At 36.9% G+C, this 21,820-nt stretch overlaps 1 protein-coding gene across 1 annotated transcript in view; it reads right to left on the bottom strand.

The window, feature by feature from the left end:
• Positions 1-21,820, bottom strand: part of FKTN (fukutin) — a 77,710-nt gene that overhangs the window by 22,992 nt on the left and 32,898 nt on the right. Inside the window, exons 4-6 of the mRNA XM_027863299.1 lie at positions 18,957-19,160; positions 15,037-15,314; positions 10,832-10,964 (exon numbers count right to left, since the gene is read on the bottom strand). Coding sequence (XP_027719100.1) covers positions 10,832-10,964; positions 15,037-15,314; positions 18,957-19,160 — 615 coding nt within the window. The remainder of the gene's footprint in view (positions 1-10,831; positions 10,965-15,036; positions 15,315-18,956; positions 19,161-21,820) is intronic.

Genomic DNA, 21,820 nt, shown 5'->3' on the forward strand with positions numbered 1-21,820 from the left:
ATAGGTTATGCATATGCAGTCATGCAAAACACTTCCACAGTAGTCATGTTGTGAAAAACTAAATATATTTTCCTTCATCCTACCCTGCACCCCCGTTTATTCTATTCTCTCTTTTAACCCTGTCCCATCTCAGAAGTATTTGCTTCTGATTACTCCCTCCCCCAATCTGCCCTCCCTTCCATAATCTCCCCCCTCCTCCCTGCTCTCTTATCCCCTTCCTCCCTATTTTCCTGTAGGGCAAAATAGATTTCCATATCCAATTGAGTGTGTATGTTATTCCCTCCTTAAGCCAAATCCGATGAGAATAAGTTTCACTCATTTCCTCTTTCCTTCCCTCACTTCCTCTCCACTGTACGAGCTTTTTCTTGTGTGTTTTATGTGAGATAATTCACCCCATTCTACCTCTCCCTTTGTCCTTCTCCCAGTATAATCCTCTCTCACTCCTTAATTTTATTGTTTAGATATCACCCCTTCATATTCAACTTGGCCCTCTATCTATCTATCTATCCATACACACATATAATTTTTTTCCCTCAAACTACTCTAATACTGAGAAAGGTCTCATGAGTTACAAATATCATCTTTTCATGCAGGAATGTAAACAGTTCAACTTTAATAACTCCCTTATGATTTCTCTTTCCTTTTTATCTTTTTTCATGCTTCTCTTGAGTCTTGTATTTGAAGGTCAAATTTTCTGTTCAGCTCTGGTGTTTCCATCAAGAATGCTTGAAAGTCCTCTATTTCACTGAATGACTGTTTTTTCCACTGAAGGATTATACTCAGTTTTGCTGGGTAGGTAATTCTTCGTTTTAATCCTAGCTCCTTTGACCTCCAGATTTATCATATTCCAAGCCCTGTGATCCCTTAATGTAGAAGCTGCTAAACCTTGTGTTAACTTGATTGCGTTTCCACAATACTTGAACTGTTTCTTTCTAGCTGCTTGCAATATTTTCTCCTTGACCTAGGAACTCTGGAAGTTGGCTACAATATTCCTAGAAGTTTTCCTTTGGGGATCTCTTTCAGGAGGTGATCAGTGGATTCTTTCTATTTCTAGAATATCAGGGCAGTTTTCCTTGATAATTTCTTGAAAGATGATGTCTAGGCTCTTTTTTTGGTCATGGCTTTCAGGTAGTCCAATAATTTTTAAATTATCTCTCCTGGATCTATTTTCCAGGTCAGTTGCTTTTCCAGTGAGATATTTCACATTGTCTTCTATTTTTTCATTCTTTTGGTTTTGTTTTACAATTTCTTGATTTCTCATGAAGTCATTAGCTTCCATTTGCTCCATTCTAATTTTTAAGGAAGCATTTTCTTCAGTGAGCTTTTGGACTTCCTTTTCCATTTTGCCAGTTCTGCTTTTTAAGGAATTCTTCTCCTCATTGGCTTTTTCAACCTCTTTTGCCATTTGGGTTAGTCTATTTTTTAAGGTGTTATTTTCTTCAATATTTTTTGGGGTCTCCTTTACTAAGCTGTTGACTTGTTTTTCATGATTTTCTTGCATCACTCTCATTTCTCTTCCCAGTTTTCCCTCTACTTCTCTTACTTGCTTCTCAAAATCCTTTTTGAACTTTTCCATGGCCTGGGACTGATTAATATTTTTCTTGGAGGCTTTGGATGTAGGAGCTTTGACTTTGTTGTCTTCTTCTGGTTGTATGTTTTGATCTTCTTTGTCACCAAAGTAAGATTCCATGGTCTGACTTTTTTTGTGCAGTTTGCTCATGATCCCACAGTCAATTACTTGACTTTTAAACTCTTTGTTAAGGTAGGAGTTTGCTTCCAGTGTGGAGGATGTACTGTCCCAAGCTTCAGGGGTTTTGTGCACCTGTTTTCAGAGATACTTGTAGGGACCAGTAAATTTTCAGTTCTTCCAAGGTGGTCTGATCAGAGGCGAGGTATTTACTCCTTTCTTGGCCTGTGCTGTGGTCTGTGAGTGGCCACAAGCACTCTTTTTTGCCTTGGAACTGTGAGGAGAATCCCCTCTGCACTGCCGCCACAAGCTCCACCATGGCAGCTCTCCTTCTCACACCAGGATTATCACCCAGAACTTTGCCGCAGATCCAACCATGGGCAAAGCAAGAGAATCCTGCCTCACCAGCAAAGAGATCCCTGCAGTCCCCCTCTGATCAGCCATTTGATCCTTAATTAATTGTGGGCTGAAAGCTCTGGAAGCAACTGCCACCCCAGGGCTGCGCCAGGACTGGAGCCGGACTGTGCTCTTCTCCTACCCAGGTCTGATGGACATTTTTTACTGACCATCTGTAAGTTGTCTTTGGTGTTTGTGGGTTGAGAAGTCTGGAAATCGCCACAGTTCCCTGTGATTCAATCCCCTGAGGACTGCTCCAGGCTTGCTGGGGCCCTGTTTTTGCCTATGTGGCCCATGCTGAACTGCCCTCCTCTCCCATCCCAGCGCAATAAACTTTTCCAATCAATCATCCAGGTTGTCATGGGATGGAAATTTGTTTCACTCTGTCTTTTTGTGGGTTCTGCTGCTCTAGAATTTGTTTAGAGCCATTTTTACAGGTATTTGGAGAGGTTTGGGGAAGAGCTCAAGCAAGTCACTGCTTTTACTCTATCATCTTGGCTCCAACCCCCACTTAACATTTTTTCGCTCCAATTTCCTGCCTACATGCTGCTCTGAGCTACTGTGAGAATAACATGAAATCACCAGCTCGACAAAGTTAAAAGTGCTAGGATCTGATCCAACCATTTTGGAGAGCGATTTGGAATTATGCCCCAAGAGTTATTAAACTGCTTATATACCCTTTGACCCAGCAATATCACTATTAGATCTGTTTCTCAAGATGATTAGAGAAAAAGGAAAAGAACCTATTATGTTCTAAAATATTTATAGCAGCCCTCTTTGTGGTGGCAAAGAAATGGAAATTGTGGGGATGCCCATCAAATGGGGAATGGCTAAACAAGTTGTGGTATGTGTTCGTGATGGAAAAATACTCTACTATAAGAAATGATGAGTTTGATGACTTTAGAAAAGCATGGAAAGACCTGCACAAAATAATGAAGAGTGAAATAAACAGAACCAACACATTATATACAGTAACAGCAGTACTGTTTTAAGAACAACTTTGAGCTACCAAGTCATTCTGACTATTATAAATACTCAAATTAACTGCAAAGATCCCATGAAGGAAGATGCTGTTTACATCCAGAAAAAGCCACATATTTGTGTCTAATGGTAGCCATCTCTAGGGTGGGTGGAGGGAAAAAAAAGGAAGTTACTTTGTTGTATATTTGAAAGCAATAGCAAATCATACATAATGGATCTGCAGTTTCAGGTGCAATCCTGTTTTTCTATTCTACTTTTTTTATTAGAAAAAAGTTAAAAGTGATATATAAGCTTAAAGTATTATCATCATAATTATTGATATCATTTTCCTCAACCCACTGAACCATCCCCTAAGCCTGATCCAACCCCATCTCTAGACTAAACATCTTTCACTTCAGGATATTTTCTGAAATTCTTTTCTTAGAGCTGCTGCTCGGTAAATTTCTGGTACTTATGTTTCGATTAAGTCTTATTTATTCCTTAAATCAAGTACGATGGTCTTTGAAATACTGTGATTATAAATCCCAAGTGAGGTAACATCTCTTTAAGAAAATTTCATATTTGGCCAAAAGAACTTGGACCAGAAAAGTAAAAAAACATTGAATCCCTCCTAAAAATCACGCAGTCTTAGAGTTAACATTCCAGTCAAACTGAGCTACTAAATGTTCTCTGAGCTCAGCATTTCACCTCCTGCCACTATTCATTCATTTGTACAAGACAGCAATCTATCAACAATCACTTATTAAGCATCACTATACTAGATAGTGGGGATATAAAAACAAAGAATGAAATATTCCCTACTCTCAAAGAGTTTACATATAAGTGGAGAAGTCAACATGTACATGTAGAAGTATATATATAAATATAAATAAATAAAGAATACAAAATAAGTACAAGGTGGTTAAATACTGGGTAATTGTGGAGGACTAGCAATTGGGGGTGGAGGATAGGAAGAGATCAGGAAAGGTCATGTTGAGAAAGTGGTGCCTCAATATGAACTGCATCAAGAAGCAAGAGAGGGATTCTATAAAGAGGAAATGAGGTGGGAGAGCAAGCCATCCCAAAGGCACATGCAAAAGGGAAAAGGCTGTTTGGCTGGACCATTCCCCATAACTGGAAATGCACTGCCTCAGCTCTGCCTTTCAAAATACTTTTATTCCTTAAAGGCTCAACTGAGGCTCTCTGAATCTTTTCCTGATCCCTCTCCTCTCACCCCCAGTTGTTAATGACTAAATTACCTTGAATTTATTTATCAGTGTACATATCGGTTTTTTTTGGTCTTTGTATCCATAGCACAGTGTCTTACACAGACTTTAATAAATGTTTATTCAATCGAATGAGACCTCAGAAGTCATCTCTTCCAACAAGCTCCTGAAGTAGGAATCCCAGGAACAACATAACTGACAACTATGGAGCCCTCCATATGGCGACCACTCAGTGAACTCATTACCCCCTTTTCAACAAGAATATTTTCCCCTCATAATATAAACTCTTAGACACGCCTATATAAATATATACCTAGACCTATGCTGAAATTCAACAGCTTATAGAGCTAAATTAAATTTTTTTTCAGTACTAGACTGGTGATTTCATTGGTATAGGGCACTCCTAGGGAGGAAACTCCTCTCTCTTCCAATAAAAACTGGCAGCTATTCTGCAACTTAGTCTTTGGAACTAGTTGTCTGGGGCACTGAGAGGTTAAATGATTTTACTTGGTGTCACAAAGTCAGAATGTGTCAAAAGTGGGACTCAAATCCAGGATTTTCTGACTATGATGTTGGCTCTATACTAGGGCAGCCTCTTAACTAAGCTAATTATCAAGTTAAACCTAATTAGGATATGATTTATAATATGAATATAACTTTAATAAGGATATGAATATAACAGAGCCTGAAGAACTATGGACAGAGATTTACAACACTGTACAGGAGGCAGCAACAAAAAAATATTCCAAAGAAAAAGCAAAAAAGCAAAACGGCTGACTGATGAGGCTTTACAAATAGCTGAGGAAAGAAGGAAAGAGAAAGGTAAAAGAGAAAGAGAAGGATTTTTCCAACTGAATGCAGAATTCCTGAGAATCTTGAGGAGAGATAAGATTTTCTGAAATGAGCAATGCAAATAAATAAAAGAAAACAAAAGAATAGGAAAGACAAGAGATCTCTTCAAGAAAACTAGAGATATCTAGGAAAAGTTTCATGCAAAAAATGGGCATGATAAAAGACAAAAATGGTAGGAATTTAACCTAAGCAAAAGAAATTAAGAGGTATAAGAATAGTTAAAAGAACCATATAAGAAAGATCTTAACTCCATCAATAACACCAATGGTGTGATTACTGATCTAGAGCCAGACATCCTGTAGAATAAAGTCAAGTGGGGCCTTAGAAAGAATTGCTAACAATCAGGCTAGTTGGAATGTGATGGAGGTGATGGAATTCCAACTGAACTATTTAAAATCCTAAAATGCTATTAAAGTTCTGCACTCAACATGCCAGCAAATGTGGAAAACTCAACAACGAGCACTGGATTGGAAAAGATCAGTTTATGTCCCAATCCTTAAGAATGGCAATGCCAAGGAATGTTCAAATTACTGAGCATTGTGTTCATTTCACATGACAGCAAGGTTATACTTAAGATTCTGCAAGCTACGCTTCAGCAACATGTGAATCAAGAACTATCAAAAGAGCAGGCTGGTTTTCAAAGAGGCAAAGGAACTAGAGACCAAATTGCTAACATTAGCTGGATTATGGAGAAAGCAAGGATATTCTAGAAAAACATCTACTTCTTGCTTCATCGACTACACTAAAGCCTTTAACTGTGTGGATCACAACAAAATGTGGCAAGTCCTCAAAGAGATGGAAATGCCAAATCATCTTACTTATGTCCTGGAGAACTGTATGTGGGCCAAGAAGCAACAGTTAGAACTGAACATGGAACACTTGATTGGTTTAAGAATGGAAAAGGAGTACAACAAGGCAGTATATTGTAACTTTATTTAACTTTTTTTTTTTTTTTTACAAAGCATATCATGCAAAATGCCAAGCTAAATGAATCAAAAGCTGGAATTAAGGTTGCCAGAAGAAATGTCAACAATCTCAGATATGCAGATGCTACTACTCTGAGGGAAGAAAGTGAAGAGGAATTAAGAAATCTCTTGATGAGGGTAAAAGAAGAGAGCATAAAAGCTGGCTTGAAACTTATCAGCAAAAAAACCCAAAAAACAAAAAACAAAGAAAAATCTAAGATGGCAATAGGTCCCATCACTTCAACAAACAGGAAAAAGAAATGGAAGCAATGTCATATTTTGTATTTTAGGGCTTGAAGATCACTACAGATGGCAACTACAGCAATGAAATTAAGATCCTTGCTCCCTGGAAGAAAAGGGATAGCAAATCTGGAGAACATATGAAAAATCAGAGATATCACCTTGCTGACAAAGGTCTGTCTGGTCAAAGCTATGATTTTTCCAGTTGCAATGTATGGCTGAGAGAGTTGGATTATAAGGAAAGTTGAGAGCCACAAAATCAACACATTCAAATTGTAGTGCTGGAAAAGACTTTTGAGAGTCCCTTGGTCAGTAAGGAGATTAAATTAGTCAATACATAGGGAAGTTAATTCAGGCTGGAAGATCAAATACTGAAGCTGAAGCTTAAATACTTTGGCCACATAATGAGACAACAGGACTTATTAGAAAAGACCTGATTTTGGGAAAGATTGAAGGCAAAAGGAAAAGAAGACAGAAAAGAATGAGATGGATAGACAGTATCATGGAAACAACAATGTGAACTTGGACAGACTTTGATAGATAGTGAACAATAGAAGGGCCTGGCATGCCATGGTTCATGAGGTCACAAAGAATTGTACATGACTGAACAACAACATCATAACTCTTTTCACTACCTCCATAGTTAATGACTACTGCTACAATAAAATCAGATATAGGTATGCAAATGTATACATATGACTTATAATAGTACAGTTATGAACATACTTCTCTCATTAGATACAGTTCTTCTATTACTACTGACACATTACCAGAATGACTATGGACAAAAAGGTAACAATATAATGGCAACAAAAGTTACTAATGGCTAACACCTAATTTGGGGCAGCTAGGTGGCTCAGTGGGTAGAGTGCTGGGCCTGGAGTCAGGAAGACTTGTCTTCATGAGTTCAAATCTGGCCTCAGACACTTACTAGCTATGTAACCCATGGCAAGTCAATTAACCCTGTTTGCCTCAGTCCCCCATCTGTAAAATCAGTTGGAGAAGGAAATGGTAAACTACTCTAGTATCTTTGCCAGGAAAACCCCAAATGGGTCACAAAGAGTTGGACACAACTGAAAAAAAGACTCAACAAACACACCTAATAGATTCTTCTACCCTATTTCATTTACTTTAAAAAATTCAGCTGTATTATTTAAATTTACTTGGTGCTATAGAGTATTAAAAAATAGTATGCAAATACTTTGATTAGATAACTGACCTGGGGTAATTACAACCAAGGCCTTGAAGGAAGCAAAGACACAGGAAGGGAATAAGTAAGAGTAGGGTAAAGATAAAAATAACACATAGAATATTACTGTGTCCCACAGCACAAATACCAATACATAAAAACAAGAAAGGGAAATGTTGAGTCATAGGCCTATCTTCACGCATGCATGGACATGATGAAGAATGAATTAATGCAAAGCTTTACCTGATTTTGTCAAGAACAGAATGCTCCAGGCAACATTACTATCTTGCATATTGATTTTGCTTAAGAAAATAAAAAGAGCAAAACAAAGCAAAACTAATGGTACCCAACTAGAATGGTTACATCCATCCTAGGTTCTCATCCATCATTCATCTCCTTTCCTCAGATCTTCCTGAGTGCTTTCCATTAAAATTTGAAATTAAGATTGCAAATATATTGGAATTCAAAAACATGACATCCTCATGAATTCTCAATACTACGAAACACCTTACATATCATACTGCCTTTCCAGATATAGAGAGATATAGAGCCCTACATAGATGATATAGATATCTCCATATATATCTATATCTATAAAGATAGATCCCCATATAGATAGATATAGATATCTACCAGAATGTAGTGAGCCTAGACAACTGGATGGTAGGTAATAAAATAGCTTCTTAAGTAAAAGTTCTATAGATGTCACTTGATCTGGATGACTTATTCCCAAATGGATATCATTGCTCACTTGCCCACTACTGTGAAACTCTATACTGACAATATGGTTTATTTATTCCTGTTCCCCAAAGGGAAATTACTTTTAATAGGTGTTTAATAAATTAGGCTTCATAACAGTATGGCCAAACTCCCATACCACTTTGTTCCTCATATTCTGCCTCGAATTACAATTATTTCTGTACTTTTTTCATCTTCCCCACTGGGTGGTAAATTGCTTAAGGATTAGCATTGCTATACGACTCTTTGTCTTTGCCACAATAACTAAATGTATAGTACCTTATGTGCAGTAGATGCACAATATTTATTGAATGACTAAATGTGTTCCCTGTGCATAGAATGTCCTTACTGGAAAGAACTATTTTAGTAAATACTTTCTGTTATGCCTATCAATTAGCACTGTGTTTTCTCTGTCATTAGATGATACAACACTAATAAATGCAGGTATTGCTAGGGAAAATATACAAAGCTGGTAAAAAAAATATTTAGGGGTTAAATGTTTTTTGAAGTAACAATAAGACTGTACCTGCAGAACATTGAATATTTGTGGAGCTTTAAGGAGAAGCAAATGAGAATAACACAGACTTTATCAGTTAAGAGGTATATTGTCAACTGGACAGGATAGACTTTCATGTACTTGCAGCTGCCTTGTTTTAAAATAGATTTTCTGAAAACATGTGGAAAAAGTGTTTATGCTCAGTGATAAATCTTTTAAAAATATAATTTTAAAAATCATCTGAAAATGAAAAGAACAAAAAAAGTCAAAACTGAATGCTGTATAATTATGATGACTACAAGTGGGTCCTTAAAGATGAAAAGAGAATATGTACCTCCCTTAATTGCTAAGGTGGAGAACTATGGATGTGGAACACTATATATATTCTCAGGTGATATGTTGGTTAATTTTGCTGAACTTTTTTTCCCTCTCTTTTTTATTCTTTGTCACAAGGGATAGCTCTTCGGGAAAGGAACAGGGAAGATTATATATTTTGAAATGAAAATGGTATAAATAAAACAAGAGATCAATAAAAAAAATTTTAAATTTAAATGAAGAAAAATGTCAACAGAATGGCAAGATATATTTAACTCTAACTTAAAAAAGGATATTCTTTGTTATATGGGATGGTTCTTTGAAAATAAGATACAAAAAAAATTAGGCAATGTAAAAATAAAAGTTATTAATAAAATTTATTTTAAAGTATTATATAAAAAGGTTTAAAATAAAAGTTTCTATAATTTCAGAAATTAATATTTCTTTTAGATGATCTTTCTCTGGTCACTGATGGAAGGAACTGTAGCACTGCAATAAAAAAATGACTAGTAATCCTCAAGTAATTTGGATTTTAAATATATTAATTTTTCCTGCAATTTTATCTGGTTTTGCTTAAGGTACCTTAAGGTATCTCAAAGGCAGCTTCAAAGGGAGAACATGCCAATCCAAATATTTTGCTTCAGCTACCATTAAAAGTAGTTTACATTCTTTGACCCTACACTCACTCACTAATGAAGTATGGAGAAAGTAGAGTGTTAGGTGGCAGAAGAAAATCAGAATGGAATTAAAATTTTGCAGCAGATAAACTACAAAATAGATATATTTTTATATATTATATTTTTTATATATTTTTATCAATAGCAGCTTTTATTTGAAAATCACTTAAAATAGCTTTATAAATGCAGTATCCCTGCTCTGAAGATGGGGAAACTGAAGCAGAAAAATGTTAGGTGACTTTACCAAGGTCATCTATAAGTGGCTTAGGTTATATGGCTCTAATCTTCATCCTGGTTTCTGAACATCAAAAAAAATCCTGCTTCTAAATATTACTCACCTCTCCCATTTAGAAGGTCATGCAGGATTAAGGAAACACATGTGCTCACCAAACCTGGTTGTATGAGTGACTTGTTTATATGTGTAATATTTCTACTCCATGTCATCCTATAAAGTTCAATTTATATACCCTTCACACTAGTGAAGAATAAAGCTCAAAAACACTATCCTCATATTTTATTTATCTTTAAATGATATTACAAGAATTATAAAAGTAACCCTCAACATCACCCCTCTGAGGATATTTTCTTCATAAAGTGTTATAATATTGCATGATGTATATAATCCAAAGGGGAATCTTCCTTTGACGCTTTTAAAAACAGGATAGACTACATTACGTATATACAATTAATGGGACATCTTACCTGGGAATAACAAGCTGAACTAACTGACTTCTTAAGGTTCTTTCTAGCTTTTATATTCTAAAATTCTGCCTCAAACATGTGAGAAGTACACAGAAAAGAATAAGTGGTTTTGAGGTGTTAAATAAAAATAATGAACTTCTCCCCACTGCTCAAAAAAGGGCATCAAAAGCATCAAACTATCCACTTGGAAAGAATTATATTCTCAAGGTTAAGCCATACCTTTGCATTAAAACAAAATATCCAAAAGAGACCATTCATGAATCAACAATCCTGATGACAGAAGTTGTATTTTCTTGTTTTTTTTCCCCAAAATTTCTGTATTTTACTTAATATTAAAAATAGAAACCTATTTTAATTTTAAAAGTTATACTTCTTGAGTGTCACTAACCTGAAAGAAAGAGCGAGCTTCTTTAAACCTACATTCAATAAACCTAGAGTGTGATACTTCCTGTAGAAAGCTGTTAAGGTCCTTTGGAATCTGTACTTCAAGTCCATCAACAGAAACTTGTAGTAACTCTGGCCTGAAGAGAAAATATAAAATTTAAGATAGGATTCTGAACCAGGACATTGTACCCATAACAATTAAACCGCAGCCTCTTCTAACATATAAAACATCAGCAAAAATGGTAAATCTTAAGAACATTTTCACAATAGTTAACTTAGTTACAAATTAACAAATCAAGGACAATCTATAAAACTTCACCCAAAACGAGTGTGATTTATGTATTTTTTGTACATACTCATAAATATTCTCATAGCTTTCAGTATGAAGGAAGTTAACAGTGCTAAAAAACATGAAGCCATCAATTTTCTTTGAGGGAAAACTGTTTAGAGTGTCTTTAGCTCTAGAAATTTAAAATTAATGACGTGAGGAAGAGAGGCAGCCTGACCACAATGCTGAAGACTGGCCATCAGGTTAATGAATTATATTTCCATGTCAGAGAGATTCAAGTGGAGTCATCAGCATTCCTCTAAAAAACAAAAAGATAAGATAAAGGAAGAACAAATTTTTCTGCCCTTATAGAGAGCTTGTCTGAAGGTTTAAAAAACCATGTTCCCTTCTACAAAGCTGTAAGACTAAAGTTCTGCTTACTTAACATAAACTGAGTGTTCAATACAGTACCCTGCACTTACCAGATGACCAAAGAATGTATGCTGATTAACTGAAGACAATTAGAACCCACACTACACACGTGAATGTAAACTTCAGGAGATCAAGGATCTCATTTGATCCCTAGCATCTAGGAAAATATCTAGCATACAGCAGGCATTTAATAAATGCTTACTGACTTTTGACTACTGAATGGTGACTAAATGAATAGATTTAAAACTAGAAAGAAAGGCAGCTAGGTGGTGCAGTGGATAGAGCACCGGACCTGAAATCAGGAGGATTTGAGTTCAAATCCGGACCTCAGCCACTTGACACTCACTAGCTGTGTGACCTTGGGCAAGTCACTTAACCCCGTTACCCAGCAAAACACAAAAAACAACAACAATAACAAAAACTAGAAAGAACTACTGAGACTTTCTAGTCCAACTCCTTCATTTTACAAATAAAGGGAAGTCTAGGGGGGTTAAGTGACTTGGCCCAAGGTCATTCAAGAGATATCACAGGCAGGACTTGAATAAAGGTCCTCCAACTACAAATTCACTGCTCTCATCTCCCAGCGTCTAGCCCATGCCTTTTGCGTAGCGTTGTTGTTGTTTAGGTGTTTTCAGTCACGTCTGACTCTTTGTGACCCCATTTGGACTTTCCTTGGCAAAGAGACAGGAGTGGTTTGCCATTTCCTTCTCCAGCTCAATCTGTTGATGAGGAACTGAGGCAAACAGGGTTAAGTGACTTGCCCAGGGTCACAAAACTAGTAAGTGTCTGAGGCAAGATTTGAATGTAGGAAGATAAGTCTTTCTGACTCCAGTTATCCACTGCACCACCCAGCTGAAACTTTTGCATAGCAGGTTCATAATGATACTTGATGAATGAATGAACTAGTCCCAGCCTTTAACAAAACTTTCCAAAATCGTGTCTTCTCAGAGCCAGGTGTTTCCTATCTCTGAGCATGTCCTCACAGGCTGTCCCTAAAAAGGAAGGGGATAAGGTGGAGGCAAGCACAAGGGATGGGATGTTCAGAATAATGGCTATTATTTGTTCATCTAAAATAATCCATGATGGAAGTCAATCTTTCAAAATATTTTGACTAACCTGGTCATTTTAATACCTGGCTAGGGTCAGAAAAAAAAAACTACAACTACATGCAAGAAAATTGCATTGGTTCAGACACTATTTCATTCTGAGTTAAATATTCAACTCCTGAACTCTCATTAAAAAGGTTAACATAAATCATTTTTCTTTAAAGGAACAACTATTCTCCTTGGAAATTGCCATGCTTCAGAGTTTGATACTGGAATTCTACCAAATTTAAGAAATTCTCATTGTCAGAATTTTGTCAAATATAAAAAATAGAGTAGAGCAGGCATATTTGTTTCCAGTTTCATATGTAGGCCCCTCAGTATTTGAAGCGGATTCAGCATTACTGAATCCATAAAAGGGAAAAGATTTAACACAGGAAAAGGGATTTAACTTTTGATGCTAAACCGCAAGAATGGCTTTTATATCTTTTTTTCTTAAATGTTGTTTTATATCTTTAGGGCTCTCCATGGAATCTTACCACAGAACGCTAGGGACTCTGAGTGCTACTTTGACCACACTGGTCATTATTATTTCCCGTTGTTTTTAAGGTATTCACTGAGGGTTTCTGGTCTCCCTGGGGGTTTCTCTGTTTTTGTTGCCTCCAGATACAGAGCTCTGCAGGCTACATGTATCTTAGGCCCATATCTGGCCACAGAAAGAGACTATTGGTTTGTCTGCCTGAGCTGGTGCTAGCTTTGCTGGAAGCCCCCTTTCCTATCAACCTGCAACCTTCTAGATGACTCTGTGTGCATTTCTGGGGTATAAGAAGTCACTTACTGTAGCTTCTCATTGGATTTCTTGATCATTTGGCATGGTGCAATTTTTAGGGTTTTAAAGGGGAGGTGATCTGCTTTGCCTCCATTCAAGCAGCCAAACTGGCCAAAAGTTGACATATGTTCTAATAAACATAAAGTCACACCATTAATTATAGAATTTTACACATTTTAAAATCCCATAAAAATAATTATATTTCAAAGGAAATACTGTTCTCATTTTTTTTTTTTTTTTTGGTGAGGCAACTGGGATTAAGTGACTTGCCCAGAGTCACACAGCTAAGTGAATATTATGTGTCTGAAGCCAAATTTGAACTCAGGTCCTCTTGACTCCAGGGCTGGTGCTCTATACACTGTGCCACTTAGCTACCCCCAATGTTCTCACTTCTAAATAAGGACTGAGAAACCTTTAGTTTTTCAAATTTGGACATTAATAAAGCAAAAAAGGTACATTTTTGCTTCACAATTTTTTATGAAGTTAACACTAAGCTTTTAACTCTTTAGCCACAATTCTCACTGTCCATATTAAAGTAGAAAGCTACTAAATTATATTTATAATATCTGAAATAGAGTGATTTCAAGGTACTAGAGTAAGTGAAAATGTTCCATCTAGTCTGCCCCCTTAAAGCATGATAGATTCAAATGCTTTTAGAGCTAGAAAGGCTCCAAAACAATTCTGTCGAACTCCCTTACTTTACATTTACATTGAGAATACAGAACCCTAGAGATGTTCTGCTCATGTCACATAGCCAGTTGGTTGCAGAGATGTGACCACAGCCTGATTCTCAGTTCAATGTTCCTTCTATCTCACAAGATTGCCTCCCAGCCTTAAGAGAGAAAAGAATCAAACAATTAAAGGAAAGTATCTGATTAGCCTAGGAAGACTGACTGGATGATTAAGCCAATTGTGTTACGGATGCTCACTGAAGGAAGGCACAGCACAGGGAGGGGAAAACCACATATAATTCAAACTCTTCTGGTAGCCATTGAAGTTTATGCTCTCCCCACTTCACAACAGTTACTAACAAGCAGAAAAAAAAACCCAAAACCAAAATGGATGGCTAAGTTTCCCTTACTGTCCTCTTGCCCTTGAAGAGGTACTGTATCAGCAAGGAAATAGCCAAAGAAGACAAAAAGAAAAGGAACCAAAGCTCATGGACATCTCACAAACTGGACAATTCACTCCCAGAAATTATAAAACTCTTAGAATAACTAAAATAAAAGGGAAAGCAAATATTTGTCTTCCTCCTCAGAAGAGTTGAAATTTCTCTTCTCTATGGCCACTAACTCACCTGCTATTCCTCAAAGGAGTAGAAAATGATGCTATTTTCATATTCATGTTTTTGTTCTAATTCTAAGGAATCCACGAATGGACAGAAATGCTTATATCAGTAAATATTTAAATGTCATGAAGTGATTGGCTGTTACTTCCTATACATAATGAATCATGATTATGTGTCCTTGATCTAGTGTGACTACTATTAGCATTTAACTTGATAATCAGATTTTTAAATGTTTTTGAATTTTAGAACTGGCATATATTAATTTTATGTTACATTTTTTCACACATGAAGAAATGTCACTTGATGGGGTCAGCAAACATTTCTGATTTTTTCATGCTGCTTAACTCACCTGTCAAAAGCTCCTGGATAACGACCATACTGTAACTTCCGAAAAGGCACAAACTTTCTGTCTGAATGTCCTTTAAGTCGTAACTGTCCATGCCAGAGGTAGTTGCCACTTCTTTCATAGAAGATCACCAGATGAATGGCATGAGTTGCTAGTTTGAGGATATAGTGCAGGGGGATATCAGTTCCTGAGAGGTAATCTATTCCATCTAGGCGGGGATCTTTGCTCTGAATTTTTAGGCACTGGAATCCCATTCTCTCAGCTATTTGAAACCAGTTCTCCTAGAACCAAAGAAGTGTCCTTTAAAGCTCCAGCTAAAGCCAAAGATGAACAGCAAAATTTGATTGGTGTTTACTAAATACATTAAGGGATCATGGGGTCAAAAGAATAACTAGAAGGGACCTTAGAGATCACTTAGCTCCAAATCCTCACTTTATGGATAATAAAACTGAAGCCCAGGGAAGTGTCTTTCCCACAATTAGATTGTACAAGTGATTTCAAGGGATCCTTTACTGTTTTATACCGAGATGTTCCTCCTCCCTTGAAGCTTTAACATCGAGAGAGAAGAGATGGATCTTTCTCAATGATCTTTCCTCAATCCTATATACTACTTGATATCACTGACCATTCTTTCCTTCTGTATAATTTCTCTTTTCTGGGTTTTTTTAACAGGATTACAGAATTTGAGAATTGGAAGAGACTTCAATTGCCATTCAAACCCACACATACCCAAAAGGATTCCCCATTATAATATAACTGAGAAGTGGTTGTTTAGCCCAGGGCTTCTTAAACTTTTTCCACTCTCATATGGGACTTCAGCACTCCACATAGGACCCCATATGGGGTTTCGACCCAGAGTTTAAGCACTGGCTCTAGTCTCTGCCTAAAAACCTCCAACAAGGCAGAGCCTAACACCTTTCAAGGATGCCCATTCTATTTTTGGACAACTCTAATTATAAGAAAGTTTCTCCTGACATAAAGTCTGAGTTCATTTCTTTATGACTTTTTACCCATAATTCCTATCAGTCAGACCAATCAATTCTTCTCAGTGTCCTTTGCATGCCCTGCTTTCAATGCATGGGTGTACTCCTGGGGCTACATTCTGAGCTTCTTCCTTTGCTCTCCCTACATTTGGTTCATGGTACGTTCACCAACTGCTGTGGACCATCTCCACGGGAATGGCTACCAAATCTACAAGTCTGGCCTTCATATCTCTCCTGAGCTCTAGTCCCACCTCCAACTGAATGCCGGACATTACCAATATCTCCCGAAGGCATCTCAAACTCAACATGTCCAAAACCAAACTCTTTTCCCCACTTCTCCTAATCTCCTATTTATGTCAATGGTTACATCATTATTCTAGTTACTCAAACATGAAACAAGGAGTCATCCTTGGTTCTCTACTCTCCTCCCTACATAATAATCAGCCACCAAATCAAGTCTATCCTTCTTCATCTACATTTCTCACTTCAACCTCTTTTTGTCAACTTACACCATAACCACTCTAAGTTCAGACTCCCACCACATCTCACTTGTGTACTATTATAACCTCCTAATTAATGAGTTAGTCAACAGGCATTTATCAAGTGCCTACTATGTACCAGGTACTAATAAGTGCTGAGGTTACAAAAAAGTCCCTTCTCTGAAGGAGCTCCCAGTTTAATGAGGAAGAAAAAATGTAAACAGGAGATATACAAGGTAAATTGGAGATAATCTCAGAGGGAAAGCACTAAGAATAAGGAGGACTGGGAAGACTTCTTACAGAAGGTGGGACTTTAGCTGAGACTTGAGGGAAGCCAGGAGGGAGAGGCTACAATTGGCTGGGGGCAGCCAGTGAAAATGCCTGCCACTGGGGAAAAGTGTATCATGGACTAGGAATAACAAGGAGGCCAGTATCACTGTACTGCAGAGTGCATGAGGAAGGAGGAAGAAAGGGTATAAGGGGTTGCATCTAGTCTATCTCCTCTCCAATCTATCCTCTACACAGCTACCAGAATGAGATTCCTAAAACTCAGATCTGAACATGTGGCTTCAATCAAAGAGCTTGAGTGGCTCCCTAAGTCTCTAGAATAAAATTCAAACTCCTCTTTTTGACCTTTAAAATGTTTCACAATCTGGCTCCAGCCTATCTTTCCAGGCTAATTACATATGATTTCCCCTCATGTATACTATGGTTCTACCAGAACGACCTACTTGATCCTTAGCTTTTCCCCATGCCTGAAATATTCTTCCTGTTGCCTCCTGGACGCCCTTGGTTCTTTCAAGGTACAACTTGAGTGCCACGGCTTTTAAGACGTCTTTCATGGTTTTTCCAGTTGATATGATCCATCCCTGAATTATTCTTTTCCATATAACTTGCATTTACAATAATGTTGTGGTATCCTTCCACCAAAATGCAAGCTCTTTCAGGGCAGGGACTGTCTTAATTTTGCATCAGTATCCCCAGTTCCTGGCACAGTGACTGGCACATAGTAAATAGGCACTTGACAAATACTTGCTGATTGACTATTCATCCAATCTGTTCCTCAGAATTCACCAGAAAGTATAAATAAAAAAAATTTTAATAGGCTGCTCACTAGCAATACTTAAAGTGAAAGCTGCTCGTCTAAATTTAGTTATTAATAACTTTACATTTCCATAGTACTTCAAAGAAGCAGCCCTTTCATGAGCACCCTTATATTACAACTTGTTACAGTAACAGAATACCATTATAAAACAATTTATTACATGGATCTCAATGTGTTACAGGACAATTTATCTTTCCCAACATAATTACAAATAGTGAAAGTGTGCTTCAAGCAATAGTGATACACAGAAGCCAGATAACAGGTACTGGAGTCATATACATATACATATATAATGAAGACCCACCTTTGACCCACCCTGGCTTTGGGACTTGGGACAACTCCTTTAATCTCTCAGTACCCTAAGCAACCTTCTATAGTGTAAGCTGAAGAACAGTTACCAATCTGCATCAGTAGAAGCAGTTTCCTCAAGAAATTCTCTACGCCAATAAAATCACAGGGCCAAAGTGCCCCACTCCCCCATTAAAAAAAAACAAACATCAGAACTTCCTCCAGAGGGAGGGGATGGACTCAGAGTGAAGATTGAGGTTATTTTTTTAAAAGACATGGCCAGCACAGGGGTTTGCTTTGCTTGACTATACATGCTTGGAACAAGTTTTGTTTTTCTTGCTTTCTCAATTAGGGGTGGGGAAGGAGGAGAATAGGTAGTTAAGAGATTTGCCAACTGAGTAATCTACCTCTCATACTGAAAACACATCCTTCTAAATGTACACTTTCTGCAGTTACCTACTCCCACCACTTTAGCTGCTGGAGTGTGATGCCAGCAAAGCCTTCTAAATCCTCATTTCATTTGCATCAACTCGCAACCTCACTGGGGCCATCTCAACTTAGTGTCCTATCTCCTAGTCCGTTCTAAGACCCTTCGCTATATTCTCAACAAAAACTCCTACATTCAACCAATGCTCTTTCCGCTATTGTGCGTTAACTGAAAAACAGCTTCCTCTGAGTATACTACTACGTCCTTTGTAATTCTCTCCAATGGAAGTCATTCCTTTTCCTTCTTCTTCCAACTGATGGAACCAGGAATATAAAGCTCATTTATTCTTTGTTCTCCAGAGCTATTTTCAGATTACTCTTTTACCTTAATGTTAATGCCTTCCCTCCTTTGATGATTTCCAATTTATCCTGCATATATCCTGTTTGTACATAATTGTTTCCATGTTGTTTCCCCTATTAAGACTGTGAACTCCTCAAGAGCTTTCTTTGTATCCCCAGCATTTACCACAGTTGAGTGATAGATAATCGGTGCTTAATAGATGCTAGTTGACCTGACATAGGCTGCTTTTATGAAAGACACAAAAATATATACAGCCAATTATCTAAAAGTAAACACCTTACCTCATTTTTCAATAGATGGTCCAGTAGTGCAAATGTAGTAAAGTCTCTTTTCACACATAAATACTTGCATTCTGAGACACTACCATAAGAAGAGTTTTTAACTTGTTCAAAATCTTTATTAATCACTTCCAGAACCAAAGGATCAATAAGAAACACTGGCATATCTTGGTTTGATACTAGCTTAAGAAATTTCTTAATTGCACGCTGTTTAGGGAAACAAAAAAAAATCAGTTTTAATTTCACATTTTCAATTCATTTGGTTATAAGACACTTAGATATACAAATTAATTTCTCACTAAAAGAATATTTTTTCCCAAGAGAAGAAAAAGGCAAAGGCAGACCAGATCTTCCAACTTAAAATGAGTCACCTGAGATGAATGCTTTCTCAAAACTGGCAATTTAATTATCTGTACCCTTTTATTGAAAGATTTTATACCTTATAATATGCCAAAGGTTTTCACTATTGTCTATACTTTCTGTGCAAAAGACTGTGACCAAGACATTGTCTCTGACCAGACCAGTCTACATTTACTTTAACTTTTTAAGCATTTTTCTAAGTACTCTTTTACAAGGACAACAGAGCCCTCTACTGGAAAAAGAAATGACAGCATTAGATGGTGTATGTCCTTACCTAGCAGTATGAATACAGCAGCAAAGATGAAGATAATAAAATTAAGGATTTATTAAAGCTACATGGCTTATTTCAATGAGATGCACATTTAACTATTTTAGAAATGTTTAGGAATTCATGTTTTTTAAACAGTCTGAGGTTGTATAGGAATATGAGAAATCACAGAGTTTTAGATTTGGAAAAAAACTTAGAAGCTACCTGTCTTAACAAATGTTGTATCTCTTTCCATATTCTATACATGCCCCTTTTGAGTTCATCACATTGAGTTCCTTAGCTGCCTCCTCCTTTTTGTCTCATGGAAACAATTTGTGATTGTAGAGTCAGAATTTTTTTAATGCCTTTAAAATACCTTTCCCCTTTTTTTGAGTCTCTGGCTAGAGGAACACATCTTTCTTTCTTTTAAATATGTTTTCAATTTTAACTTCAACTACATTTCCCACTGTATCTTTCCTCAGAGGGATCAGGAGGGACATCCCTCCTGAATGTTTTATATGCTGCTATGTCCTACTATGTCCAGAATTCCCTTTCATGGTTATTTTTAACTCTAAGATAATATTGTCACATGAAATGATTAAATACAATCTCAGCGAACCAACGATGAAGAATACTATCTACCACCTAACAGAGAGGTGATGGACTAAAAACACAGAATAACACATAGATTTTTGGACATGACTAATGAAAGAATTTGCTTTGCTTGACAATGCATATTTTTTACAATGGTTTTGCTTTTATTTTCTAGTGAGAGATGTGGAAAGGAATAAATGCTTGTTAACTGAAAATTTTAAATTAACTTTTAAAAAGGATAATCCTGTTTTTCAACAATGTTTAGAATTTGATATACAGTAGCAGTTTCCTTCATTCTACACTTCATATCCTAGAAGTGAATTGTCAGCCAAACATGTTAAAAATTTATTGGCCTTTCCACTTTTAGCAAAACGAACCTTAAAGCAACTGTATGGATAGTTGAAATTCACCATTACTAGCATGTGTCAATTTTATAATCTGTTAGGAAAGTTTCATCCAAATTCTCCTAATAGCCAAGGGACTGATAACATATTCTCATAGGACTTTCTATTTTTATCTCCTTTAATTCACATTCAAATTTCTCTATCACAATGCAATTTTAGTTCAAAGGTGATTTTTTTAATTAATAAATTTATTTATTTTTAGTTTTCAACACTTGCTTTTTTCACCCCATCTCGACCCCCCCACCCCAAGATGGCACGTATTCTGAATATGCCTTCCCCTAATCTGCCTTCCCTTCTATCTCCCCCCATTCTCTTATCCCCTTCCCCTTCTATTTTCCTGTAGGGCAGGATAAATTTCTGTACCCCATTTCCTGTATTTCTTATTTCCCAGTTGCATCTGAAAATTTTTTTTTAAACATGTGTTTTTAAAATTTTGGGTTCCAAATTTTCTCCCTTCCTCCCTCCCCACCCACCCTCATTGAAAAGGCATGCAACTCAATACAGGTTATACGTGTGCAGTTATGCAAAACACTTTCATGGTAGGCATGCTGTGAAAAACTAAGTCTATTTCCCTTAATCCTATTCCGCCTACCCATTTATCCTTTCTTTTGACTCTGTCCCTGCTCAGAAGTGGTTGCTTCTGATTACTCCCGTTCCCAATCTGCCCTCCTCTCTATCATCCCCCTACTCTCTTGTCCCCTTCTCCCCCTATTTTCCTGTAGGGTAAGACAGATTTCCATACCCAATTGAGTATGTATTTTATTCCCTCCTTAAGTCAAATACTATGAGAATAAGATTCACTCATTCCCTTTCACCTTCCCCTACTTCCCCTCAACTGGAAGAGCCTTTTTTTGTGAGATAATTTACCCCATTCTACCTCTCCCTTTCTCCTTCTCCTAGCACAATCCTTTCTCACCCCTTAATTTTATTCTCCATATATGACCCCTTCATCTTTAACTCACCCTGTGCCCTCTATGTATGTATGTATGTATGTATCTATCTATCTATCTATATACATACATGTAATTTTTTCCTTCAACTACCCTAATACTGACAAAGGTCTCATGAGTTATAAATATCACCTTTCCATGCAGGAATGTAAACAGTTCAACCTTAATAAGTCTCTTATGATTTCTCTTTCCTGTTTACCTCTTCATGTTCCACTTGAGTCTTCTATCTGAAAGTCAAATTTTCTATTCAGCTCTGGTCTTTCCATCAAGAATGCTTGAAAGTCCTCTATTTCACTGAATGACTATTTTTTC

This window comes from Vombatus ursinus, unplaced genomic scaffold, assembly GCF_900497805.2.
Source record: "Vombatus ursinus unplaced genomic scaffold, bare-nosed wombat genome assembly UNPS02014770.1, whole genome shotgun sequence".
NCBI classification, from domain to species: Eukaryota; Metazoa; Chordata; class Mammalia; order Diprotodontia; family Vombatidae; genus Vombatus; species Vombatus ursinus.